The sequence below is a fragment of the Cheilinus undulatus genome, linkage group 8 (genome assembly GCF_018320785.1).
Source record: "Cheilinus undulatus linkage group 8, ASM1832078v1, whole genome shotgun sequence".
NCBI lineage: Eukaryota > Metazoa > Chordata > Actinopteri > Labriformes > Labridae > Cheilinus > Cheilinus undulatus.
The window spans coordinates 30,615,771-30,628,381 of NC_054872.1; the positions used below are offsets into that span (position 1 = coordinate 30,615,771).

A 12,611-nucleotide genomic window follows, 5' to 3' on the forward strand; every position below is an offset into this window, starting at 1 on the left:
AAAAAATGATGCATGAAAAACAAGACAGCTCTGCACTATTTTGATCTTCTGCTAGTGGGAAAACACTTTACAGTCTGATGTTTTGATGACACCACCAAAAAACCAACAACTATAAGGTTAATACAAATTACAAGGTAATTGATATCTGACTGGAAGCATTAGAGACAGAGAGACAGGTGGCATGCATCCATATTATTGACCTCATTATTATGAGCAATGGCAGCATGGCATGTAGTTTGCTCTTTTACACCCTGTAGATTTGTTTTCTGCATTGCTAGGGTTTTAAAAGTACTTGACTTACAACAGAAGTGGCACAATGTGAGAAACATAAGAATTAAAAAACATTAGAACCCAAACAAAACAAAGAAACAAACATAAAAATCCAACAACGTAAATCCCTTAAAACCACGCAGGAACTCAAAACACAAGAACCCAACACAAAAGATGCCCAAAAAACAACAACAAAAACCCAACAACAACGTACTTCTTTTTCAGTGAAATATGAGTAAATAAAATGTATGGCTGCATGTCCACTTATGGCTTCTTTATGAACTAGATGGCCTATACATGTCAACACTAAAAATGTTTTCTGTTGTATATCTTACATTATTTTTCCTTTTTTATCAAATCTATATAGTTTTGTTTTTTAGAAGGTTGTGTGTTTGGTTTAACCCTTTACTGTCATGAATAATAAAAGATTGCATTAACGTCATATCCACCTATCCTAAAATTATTGAAGTATTACTTTGGATTTTTGTGTTCAATAGTCACCAGACTGAGCACCTAATTGAATTACAGCTCATCTTACCTCTGAAAAAAAATACTAGAGCATAAAGTTGCTGTTACATGACTCCAGCTGATTAAGTTTAGAGGACTTTGGCTATGAAATGTCCTTTAATAAGGACTGCAGGGTTTTATATTAAGAAAAGGGACACATAGTGACAGGCAAACACCCTGCTGAGGTATCCATGAGCAATCCCCTTTTAGCTCACCTTGACCTTTGAGCACCCTGTGAGGGAAAGGACATGTTCCTTCAGATGTTTTACTGGTGTTTCTGTCTCTTCTCCTGCCTTCTCCAGATCATCTTCCACAAGGAGAACCCGGGCATTGACTATGAGTTTTACATCCCTGTGGAGAAGAAGGAGGGAGAGAGGGAGAGGCTGGCAGAGAGAGAGAGGGAGACACCCAGAGAGGCACCAACCAGAGAAAGGCAGAGGGAGCGAGAGCCAGGGAGGGCACCCCTTCGCAGTATGCCAGCCTCACTTAAGTCTAATTTTCTGTTTTCTGTTCAGCCACTGTGTTCTCTACTTGCTATTTAAGGCACCATACAGACACTTGACAGTCATGTTAAACACTTTGTTGGTTCTTGTCACTGTCGGAAATGAAGCCTGAATCAAGCCAAGGATTTCAAGATTCATTCTTTCCAAATTAGTCAGGGAAACACCACTGTAGCCCACGTCCTTGGAGAATGATTGACGTGTTTATGGATCAGGATGGGTGCGGTTTTAGGTCAAGGGGGTGGGATTACAGTGTTTGTGTGTTTGTGTATAATCTAGATGGGAGGTTATCTGGTCCACATGTTCACTGTCATGAGACCCTGACCTCATCATGACATCATTAGCCTCTGACTCACTGCCTTCCTTCTTTTCTAGCTATTTCAACATTGGCCCTTTTCCTTCCTCTTTATTGCTGTTTTCCCTTCCTCCTTCCCCTCTTTCTTACTTTTCCTTTATAATTTGTCTCCATCTTTTTATCTCCATTCATCTCTACCACAGGTCCCCTCACTGTATCAGTAGAAGACCCCCCTCCTGTGCCTCCTCCTGTTTCGCTCCCTTCTTTCCCCTCTCACTCCACAAACCGTTGGGCACCCGAGAGGTCACGTCCTCGAGGCTCTGCACCCAACAGGAATGCTCGGATCCCCCCTCGTACCGACCTGCCCCCTGACACTCAGCCGCCATTTGTATGGAGGAGAGGTGGGCTCACAGAGTGTTCAGCTTCCTGCGGCAAAGGTCAGAATCAGATACACTTTCTACATCTTCATATATTTTGCATTTGCAGATAAATTATACACTAATTTCTCCTCAGTCATATTTGATGCTGTGACATCTCCCTCCTCTGGTCACTTTCTGCAACTACAACATGAGCTGATGCCCTTTTGTGTGTGAAGTCTTTTACTGTGTTTCTCTTTAGGCTACCAGCACAGAGTCCTTCTGTGTATAGATCGCCACACAGACGAAGAAGTCCCTGAGAGGAAATGTGACTCTGCAGCCAAACCTGTCCCTGAGGAGGAGCCGTGTAACATACATCCCTGCCCACCATTGTGAGAAAACACAGTTATACATCATATAGACGCTCTGAAGATTTATATTTAGCCCCAAAACTTAAGTCCTCCAGGAGGAGAAAAAAAAGACAAGGCAGCTCACATAGCCCATAAATCACTGCTTGAATAAAACTTTACACTGCCCTTAACAGGACTTTTTCCTATTTAATTTTGCTTTTTTGTAAACAAAGAACATTTTGACAGTATGCAGGTATGTATAGTTTTTAAAACCCAATGTCCCACCCCTTACTGCTTATTGTCCCAAGATACATTATCCTGAAAAAAAAAAACCTTCAAAATAGCTTGATTTATGCTGTTATGGTTAAATGTAAAAAGTTTAGATTCAGCTGTTTGCAAAGCATGGGATTGCTGGTATTGTTTGCCAGGATGGCCACTGACAAGCCAAAAACACAATTTATAATATAATATGATACATTATACATAATTTTGGATAACATTCATTAAGGGTATGTTAAGATGGAGATTTTCTAGCCACACACCTTGTCTTACACTAAAAGCATCAATAAAAGAAAAAATGGATCTAACTTATTTTGAAGGCCATCAGATTTTCATTAAAACCACAGAGGTGTATACAGTAAGGGTCGACTGTTACTGGTTTTTGGGGTCCGATATCCATACCGATTATTACTTGGCAAAATAGGATTAAAAGGCAGCAAAAATAGGTCAAAAGAGTAAAAAAAACAGCAGAAAGTGGCATAGATTGGTTTAAAGTTGCAAAAACAGCCAGAAAGAGTGGTGAAAAGGGGTCACAAAGGACTAAAAATCATTCAAAGTGGTAAAAAATTGACGTAAAAGGTGGTGAAGTGGAATTTCAAATAGGCAAAGAAGGTTAATTGTGCCAAAATGCGTTTAAATTGGCAAATATGAGTTAAAAGAGACAAAAAATAGGCATAAAGTGGTCAAAGGAGGCAAAAACAGGCAGACAAAAACATGCAAAATTGATGAAAAGTGGCACCAAGACTTGCACCAATGCTACTGATCCCACACACATACACTGATACTATCAATAAATCACAAGTGTGGAGGGCCCATTCACTGGGTTTGTCAGAATGCTGATACCAGTAACTGGCTTAATGCCGAATAATGGCATCAATAATCAACCAGGCCAATGACTGGCCTACCCCTAGTATACGGTAATGATTCGCTGAAAGATTCAGACAAATGAACGTCTCAGAACATTCTAACATAGGTTTTTAGATAATGGTGAAAGTAATTGAAAGGGCCTCACACATGACTTGCTGTTAACTTACATATCCAGCACAAAGGCCCAGATGTTACTCAAGTGTTATATGTGAAGTCATGTGATCTGAGTTATTCTCTAGTGTAATATAGCTACAGTATATTACTCCATGTCTTCCTCACTTTCTCCATCAGCTGGGAGGCTAGTGCGTGGTCCGAGTGCAGTGTGTCCTGTGGCCCCGGGGTGCAGCAGCGGCAGCTCCAGTGCAGGCAAAGCTTTGGGAACCGCTCCACCATGGTCCACCCGCAGCGCTGTGCCAACCTCACCCCACCAGAGTCCACACAAGCCTGTCAGCTCACCCTGTGCTCCCACTGGGAGGTCAGCTCAGACTGGAGCACGGTATGTTGAAAGCACCAGTACATGACTAGTACATGCATCACCTGATGGGTGAAAAGAAGCCAAATGATGAGTCCTGTTTCTGCAAATGAAAGAATAAAAATAGGTTTTCTATTGATGAGAAAGCTTTCTTCTGTGCATGCAATTGAGTTTTGGCATGGCAGTTCATGACAGCGTGTGCTTCTTTATTTGATAAATTCTGACAATAGAAGTTGTTTTCACTTGTGAGTACTTGTCAGTATGTTGAGTGTCTGTCGTTTTTATGAACTTATGTTGTGTTAGTGTTTTGTGCAGTACATAAATACTATTATCTTAATCTTCGTTGTGAGATAAACATTTGACCAGCTCTAGAGTCTGATGGAGATTCTTTGTCACAGTGCTCAGTGGACTGTGGAGTTGGGAGGAGGACAAGGACTGTGCGCTGCGTCAGCGATCAAGGCGCTGAGGTGAATGAAAAAGAGTGCAACTCCAGAGCTCGCCCACAGGGGAGTGAGGAGTGCAACATGGGGCCGTGTGTGACCAACTGGTACTTCACTGGCTGGTCCAACACTGTGAGTAACACGCGTCCACAAAAAACAAATGGGACAAAAACATTAACACCAGTGCTTCTGAGAAATACTCAACATGATCTTTCACTTTGTCCCTCAGTGTTCAGCACAGTGTGGCCCAGGGGTGCAGAAGAGAGAGGTGGTGTGTCTGACCAGAGGAGGTGTGAGGGAGGGTGAGGGAGGAGGGGACTGTGTTGGGGAGAAACCAGCAGAGATGAAGGCCTGCAACAGCGGTCCCTGTGTGCCAACAACCATGTGGTACAGCAGCCAGTGGACACAGGTAGGATGGAAACAGAGGGACAAACGTATGGAGAAAAAAAAAAGAGATTATAATAAAAAGAATTAATCCTTACATGTCTATTTTTATTTCTATGAAATAATCTTATGTTAAAAGTTTATAGCTTATAGCCTCATTAGTTATAATTATAATTTCTAACTTTCGCGTAACCTTAATTTTACAGATTGGCATTTCATACAACAATTTTAGGGTTGAGGGGCTCACTCGAGTAAAATTCAATTTGTGCAGTGATAGATTGAAACTCCTGGTATGCATTTTTAGCTGGTAATGAGACATACTAAACAAAAGCAAACAGGCCCAATTAAGAAGAAATTGAACATTTCCAATTTAAAGAAAAGTCATGCACTGTTTTCAAGCTATTTAAAATACAAATTCAGATGTTTAAAAATCTTTAGGATATTTAGGCAAAAGTGGTGCAGTGCCTCTTAGCATATAATGATAAAACATCCTTTAAAGCAGCACAAAGTGTGGGCTGGGGTCCCAGAGGTACTCTAGGTGGGTTATGAGCTTCATGGTTGTACAAGGGTTTTTTTTGTGGGCCCCAGAAGATTTTAAGCCTCAAATTAGGCTGAAGCATACTAAGATTTGGGAAAGGCTATGTTAGAGCAATCATCATTTCTAAAACCTGATTGTTCTCAAAATGTCCTCATCATTTTAAAATCATAATGCAGCATGATTGATTTCAATAACTTTTACTTACAACTCACAAAAAAGGGCAGAAACGGTCTGATGTTTAAAGTTTGTGCAACATCGATGGGGTAGTAATAAAGTGCAAACATTACAATTGACACTATTGTTGTTGTTTTTTTAAAAGAAGAACAAACAAAGCAAAATGTGGGGTTCCAGATAAAGATTTTTCATTAAATCTCAGACAATTTTAATTTTCAACACAATGATAAAAGTATCTTGGGTACAAGCTCTAAGAAGTAAAAAAACAAACAAACAAAAAAAAACATTGGCTTCAAAAATGAAATTTTCCATGTTGTGCTTTCCAGGGTCCATTTGTTCATTATAGTCTGTTTATTACCTCCGCAAAGGAGGTTATGTGATTGGGGGGGGTTGTTCGTTTTGTTCATTTGCTCGTTTGTTTGTTCGATTGTTAGCAATATAACTCAAAAAGTCGTGGACGGATTTTCATGAAATTTTCAGGAAATGTCAGAAATGGCATAAGGGAGAAGTGATTACATTTTGGGACTGATCCGGATCAACATCTGGATCTAGGAATTTTTTAAAGGATTTTTTACTATTTGGAGATAGGACTAATGGCGGAGGTCTGCCCTGTTACCACTTTACACCAGCAGATGGCGGACATGAGTAACTTCAATCCCAGCAGCATGTTTTTGGTGCATTTCTGTTCAAAGTTTTGGAGTTTATAGAGTTTGAAAGACGCACGCCTGGTCGAGGAGACGAGTCAGAGCTTAACAGAGAAAGACAGTGAATTGTAGCGAGAATACTCAAAATGCTGGGAGGAACAGAGGAATATTCATCCTCGGCCATGACTTTCAGTTGTCTGGTCAGACCATGGGTGCTTTCACCGTGACAGTCCACACGTAGCGAAGCCAATGCTTTGCCTCACCGTGTCTCCACCCCACTGGGGAGGGAGTATTCGGCAAATTAGATTTTGGGCGTGATCCCGATCACCATCTGGATCCAGGAATGTTTTTAAAGGATTCTTCACTATTGGGAGATAGGGATGATGACGGAGGTCTGCGCTCTCTGAGTGCTTTTCTAGTTATTTCATTTATCTTTCATTACACTTTGCAGCAACATACTTTTAACTTGAAGGATTCAGGGCTTTTGGGGAACCATTTGTGCCTTAAGCCCTGTCAGCTCCCCTTTCGCTCTGCCCACAAACACAGCAACCAATGTAGCATGTTGTTGTTACTGTCCCACACCTAATATTCACTATGAGGTGCACATTTATTTAAAAAAAAACAAAAAAGAGTTTTTTGGGTTAAAAAGCACTACTGACACATGAAAACATGTAAGCCATTTGTCCATGAGGAGCACAGAAAACAGCACAACCCCAAAGCTCACAGCTTTAACCCATTTAGACCCAAGGCCGCCTTCATTTTCTGTAAAACTACACAGAATTTCAAAATTTACTAAAATCCTTATTTCTCAGCCTCTGTAGCAGGTGAAGACATGAAATAAAACATGCATGAAAGCTTTAAGCCTTGCTTTAATCTAAAATCATTAGATTTTCATAAAAGTTCATTAAATCCTCTTAAAGTCATCAACAAACAACAAAGCTATGGATGGTGTTGCATCATAAAACACAGAAAGGGTACTAGCAGTATTGTTCTAGTGTTGCTCTCATCTAATTAATTATTGTCTACAATACTGCTCTTATCTACTTCTGTGTCACTCCCCTCACTCAGCCATCATCTCTGTCATAACTCAACTTTAAATAAGAAAAACTTTTTATCCACCTACTTTTCCTCTGGAGTTTAAAGAGGCTAATACTAGGCATTCTTAATCATATATGTGTTCCATAAGTGTATTTCAGTGAATCACGTTGCTGCTCATTGGTCATGTGTTGTAAAAGCAAGATAATCCAAAATGCACAGATGTTGTGTCCAATCTTTAAGCTGAATACATGTAAATGTAGCATCTAGTCTGGATGGGTTAAGTAGTTCTGCTGTGTTCCAGTTACAGAGATTTTTATGTCTGTTTCAGTGTAATGTCCGCTGCGGGAATGGAACTCAGCGGCGGGACATCATTTGTGTCCAGAAGAATGGCAATGATATGACTGTCGTAGCACCCACTGAGTGTGCTCACCTGGACAAACCTGCTGCGGTTCAACAGTGCCAGATGGGAGAGTGTCAGCCACATTGGTTCACAACAGAATGGAGTGCAGTAAGAAACAAAACCACTGATTAAATAAAAGTGGTCAAAATAACGTTTTTTTTAAAAACATCTTACTAAAAGACTCTCTACTTTGTTCTCAGTGCTCACGATCTTGTGGTAAAGGTGTACAAATGAGGGAAGTGCGGTGTCTTACAGCAGACAAAAAGCACAGTCCTGAATGTGATTCAAGCAGCAAACCAGACCAGGAACAAGTCTGCAACACAATACCATGCAGTCCACAAGTGGCAGGTTAGTGCAAGAACATGTAAGCCAATCATCATTTGTGTGGGTGTTAGTTTCTCTGTATCAAACTCTCTCCTCCTCTCTGCTCACAGATGAAAACTGCAGAGATAGAAGGCATAACTGTGTGACAGTGGTTCAGGCCAGGCTGTGTGTCTACTCCTACTACAAGTCGGCCTGCTGTGCTTCCTGTACCCAGAGTGCTCAGCGTGCCAAGAGGCACTGACCCACCATTCAAAGACATCCCAGGTGTACGAGAGGCAAGGATTATTTGAAAAGGGCTCATCAGATCTGAAAGAAACAGATGGCCCAGAGTAGACTAAATCTGTGCCACGGTTAACATTTTGCTATTTTCTCCCGATTCTTCAGGGAAAACACTGTGAAAGCAGCCGCTTTCTTTTTTCTCAGTTCTCATTAAGCTGTTTATATTGTCTTTTTGAACCACATCTTCCTCTGAGCTAGCTTTTTTTTTTTTTTTACTCTATGCAGTAGCTTTACATGTGTCACACAGGGCTGAGTGATGCATTCACTGTCATTTCCTCTCATTTCTTTGTCTAAGAGATTGTAATGTAAGCTGCTCCCTAAACACACAGCTGTGTTTCAGCAGCAAAATTAGCATTTTTATATCCACAAGGACTTAAACAGATGTAATTAGACACACACATCACTAACTATGAAAAACATATTGAATCAATTATTAGCATGTGAGCTAGACAAGATGAAGATAATAACTTGTGTGCTAAAGATCTACTGGAATAGATCTAATGTGATATCTGTTCCCTGCAAATGTACACAACTAAGATAGAATTATTTCATCAACAAATCATTTTTATTTTTCTGTTTTGCCAAAAAAATGTCATGAAGTATCATCTTATTGTTCACTTCAGTACTGGGACAGATAAACCAAAGGTTTGAGGCTTACATGGCAGTAAGTGACCAAATATATCCAAGCAGGTGAGATTCCCACACAGAGAATACATTAAAACAGCAACATAGACTACTCGCCTTCAGTATATTTATGTATGTCAGCCTTTGAAATAGAGCTGCTGAAGCAAAAATGCAAACTAAAAGCTGCAGCTATTTCACATCCAGACAAAAATATGCCATGAATTGTAAATTAAAAAAAACTCAATACATTATCACACAGATTACAATCTGTACTTTTCTTTTTGTCATCAAATCACATAAAATACACTTTTAAATTCCCCCCTGCTTTTCTTGCACTCAGCTCCAGGCCCTATATGTTCATTATGTTATAAATCTTTTCAAGGGAACCTTACACATTCGACTTTATACAATAACATTTGTGTTCTTTATATGTATGATTTACAAAGAAACACCAGATTTGCACTTTTTAAGAAAATGTGAAAAAAGGTTCACTTTGAGGCTGCTGTTGTGCAGTGTCCTTTGAGTAGTGATGTCAAATGGTTGCATTTGACATCACTACCCAGAGTGCATTGTACAACAATGGCAGCCAAAATATTAAAATATTTTAAAATCTCTTTCAAAATGTAGGAGCCCATTGTATTTTTCTGTATGACATATATAAAAACACAAATGTTAATCCGTGTCTTAAATGTAGGGTGCTTAAGAGCTCACTGCGGAAGCCCTCAGCTCAAATGCATCCATTGACTTTACTTCATTTTAGCTTGATAGAGTCATTATCAGTTGTTTTTTCAAGATCTGGACTTATTGAAACATACAAGACACATAAAACACGTAAGAATACATAAGAACATGTAAGAGCACAATTTGACACATTTGAGCACAAAGTACATAAAACAAGAGGCAAATAAAACCCAACAAGGAAAACTAAAGGCAATTCTGTTTTAAGAAAGTGCTTTACATGTGAAAAAGGCTATATTTTTACTAAAGAATAAATACATTAATCTTATTTTTTGTTCTTTGATAAGAATGGTTACTATTCAGATTAAATGTAAAATATGGTTTTCACAGATTAACTTTACAATGGACCATGATTTGACAGTCAACCCTTAATCTGTAGCCAATGAAAGAAGCTTACTTTGGTTGGCATGATTGATCAGACTTAAAGTATTTGAAAGACATAAGGGAAGATTTCAGTGGATGAAACATGTAAATTAGATATTTTAACTTGAAATATACTCAAAAATTAATTTCCACTACTTAAAAACTTTTACGTAATTAGTGACAACATATTTTTAAAGTATTTTCAACTTGTTTGAGTTTACAGTGTATTTCCTCTTAGGGCTTCCGTAGTGTACAAATATGTATTAAAGATTTTTACATGTCAAGTGCTTTCTAAACAGCAGGGACTTTTACTTTTGAGTAAATTCTCCTTAAATAAGAGGAAAATAGTGTTTCTGTTAGGGACTATTTTCAGCTGCACATTAAAAGAGGTTAGTGAACTTTAATGACATTAGCACTGCATATGTGGGACAGAACCCAAGTAAATTACAGTTCCTATTTTCATACCAATGTAAGATCATTACAGCTACTGTGGGGCCCTTCAACACTTTTAGGGGTAAAAAGGCGCTCTCTTGTTGTTTTAGACATATCATTTGCTTTCTTCACAAAGAGAAAAATACACACATCCTCCATAGCCATGAACTTGGAAACAAATGCTTTTGGAAGAGTGATTCACTCCTGGCTGACCCAGTTTTGTATTTGAGTGATCACGCCACATTTACAAATGGGTTTACGTATCTTCAGAATAACTCCATGTCCTCCCTGTTTTCTCACCTCATCACAATATATATTTAATGTGATTCCATCATCGTCTTTTTGGGAGGGGATGATGAATCTGTCCTATGAGAGTAGGAGAAGCCTGAATTTGGAAAAGCTTGTGCAACAAAAAACTGCTTTTCTTTACAGAGCTGTTTTGATAATGCAGCTCATTAAACAGCTCAAATGCAGTCATCAAAGTTTATTTTTCACATTCTTAGACAGCGACCTCTGTATGTGTGTAAGTACTCTTTATGCCTTCTCTCTTTTAACTGTTTGTACTTTTCTGTTTTCTCTTTACACATCTCTTCAAAAGAAAAACACTCACAATGCACCCTGTCCTCTCATGTGGAAGGGGTCTGTATATTTGTCAGATATGTTTTAATGTCTATATTTCTTTGAACATAGTTGGCGCTTATGTTTTATAACTGAGTAGACTTATCAGAAGTGTTGTTGTAGACTGCATTTATTCACATCCAACCGTTATACTGTAGTGACTTTGGCAAGAGAATCAGTGACTTTGTTGGGCTGAGTTTTGAGTGTGTGATTTGTTTGTTTGTGTGTGTGGTTGTGTGTTTTGACTGTGAGCGTTTCATTCTTGTCTCCAATCCCTTGTAGTAAGAAAAATACTTTTATATACGAACAAAAAAGGATAGTAATTTATCTATTATCTGAAGAACATGTAATTTATTTTCTGTTTTATGGAGCTGTAGCAAATTTTCTTTGTTACCACCAGAGTTTATGAGATTGTTATGACTGATACACAGACTTTTTTTTTTATCATGCTAAACACAAACAAAAAAACAGTGTGGAAAATTTATTATCTCAAAGCTTCATTTTAAATAAAACTGAAACAGGTACAAAGTGTTGTGTTTGATTTTTTTTCCAGTGAATGGAGATTATATTATCAGTTTCCTCCAGACAGTGGTGCTGTTGAGTCTTATATGAGTGAGCATTTCCTCAGGAAATGAGTGGTCCTTGGGGTAAACGTCTACCTTTGGTGCCAAATCTGCATTGTTAATACTTGTTTATTTGTCTAAATATTGAATGAGGTTTGGATTACAACACTGACTTGGCAATGCCAAAGATACCATGATTAATTCTTGTTCTTGGTTGTGATTAAATTATACAGAGTATGTTTAATTTTGATTTTTTCGTTTTGACCCATTGTGATCAATAATAATTTTTAGCCTCTAAAGATAACCTGCATTTCCCATTCTTTTAGCAGTGGTTCTCAACTGGTGGGTGAAGGCCCTAAAGTGGGCCGCAGACCTATTTTTATTGGGTCCTGGAAAATAAGAATTGTGGGAAACTCCTAAGATGTAAGGAAGTCCTAACCTGACATGCATCCATATATTTTATTTTACTCGGTGGCCAGAATCAACCTCGACACGTGTCAACACACGTGTCACTCGGTAGCCAAGGTCAAACTCGACAGCATTTCTTTTTGTCCAAGCCATTTCACCCCTAGTGATACGCCTGGAGGTGCCAGTGGTTTCGGGCCCTTGGGACATCCACAGCACAACCAGAGGTTTGTGGCAACCTCTACCCGAGTGGATGTTACCCTTACTTGCCACATCAACCCCTTACTGTACCCTAAAGGTGTGGACTTTGTTATTCTTCCAGGCAATTATTTTCCCATGCCCCAGGTAATGTGCAAGGACATCTAGAGCACAACCAGGGTTGTGTGTATCAATCTGCCTTGACACTTGACCGTGCCCACAGGTGGGCAAACTGGCCATTACAGGCCTTACCTCAGCCTCAAACATGCCTAAGAGTTCTGCATGTCAGTAGCACTGATTTTGAAAGTTTTTTTGATTTAATAGAGACGATGCAGTTTAATATAATTTTACAACAGTGCATGAATGTTATCAGCAGATGTTTAAAGTTTGTGTTGTATCCATTTAATGCTAGTGTTTAGCATATCTCATGGCTACTTCAGAGAAGCTGGAACCTGTTAGAAAAAGTTGTCTATTTTGTGGTCCAAAATGAGAGAAAATGTTGATCTCATGGGTGTGTTACATCAAATGAAGAACTAAAAAAACATCATCAGTA

General features: G+C 39.0%; 1 protein-coding gene across 1 annotated transcript in view; it reads left to right on the forward strand.

Moving 5' to 3' along the window:
• Positions 1 to 10,877, forward strand: part of adamtsl4 (ADAMTS-like 4) — a 65,573-nt gene extending 54,696 nt beyond the window's left edge. The window contains exons 9-17 of the mRNA XM_041792999.1: positions 1,080 to 1,248; positions 1,776 to 2,009; positions 2,191 to 2,320; positions 3,716 to 3,920; positions 4,295 to 4,468; positions 4,566 to 4,745; positions 7,443 to 7,622; positions 7,715 to 7,862; positions 7,949 to 10,877. Of these exons, the coding sequence (XP_041648933.1) occupies positions 1,080 to 1,248; positions 1,776 to 2,009; positions 2,191 to 2,320; positions 3,716 to 3,920; positions 4,295 to 4,468; positions 4,566 to 4,745; positions 7,443 to 7,622; positions 7,715 to 7,862; positions 7,949 to 8,079 (1,551 nt within the window). The 3' untranslated portion in view covers positions 8,080 to 10,877. The remainder of the gene's footprint in view (positions 1 to 1,079; positions 1,249 to 1,775; positions 2,010 to 2,190; positions 2,321 to 3,715; positions 3,921 to 4,294; positions 4,469 to 4,565; positions 4,746 to 7,442; positions 7,623 to 7,714; positions 7,863 to 7,948) is intronic.
• The last annotated feature ends 1,734 nt before the right edge of the window (positions 10,878 to 12,611 follow it).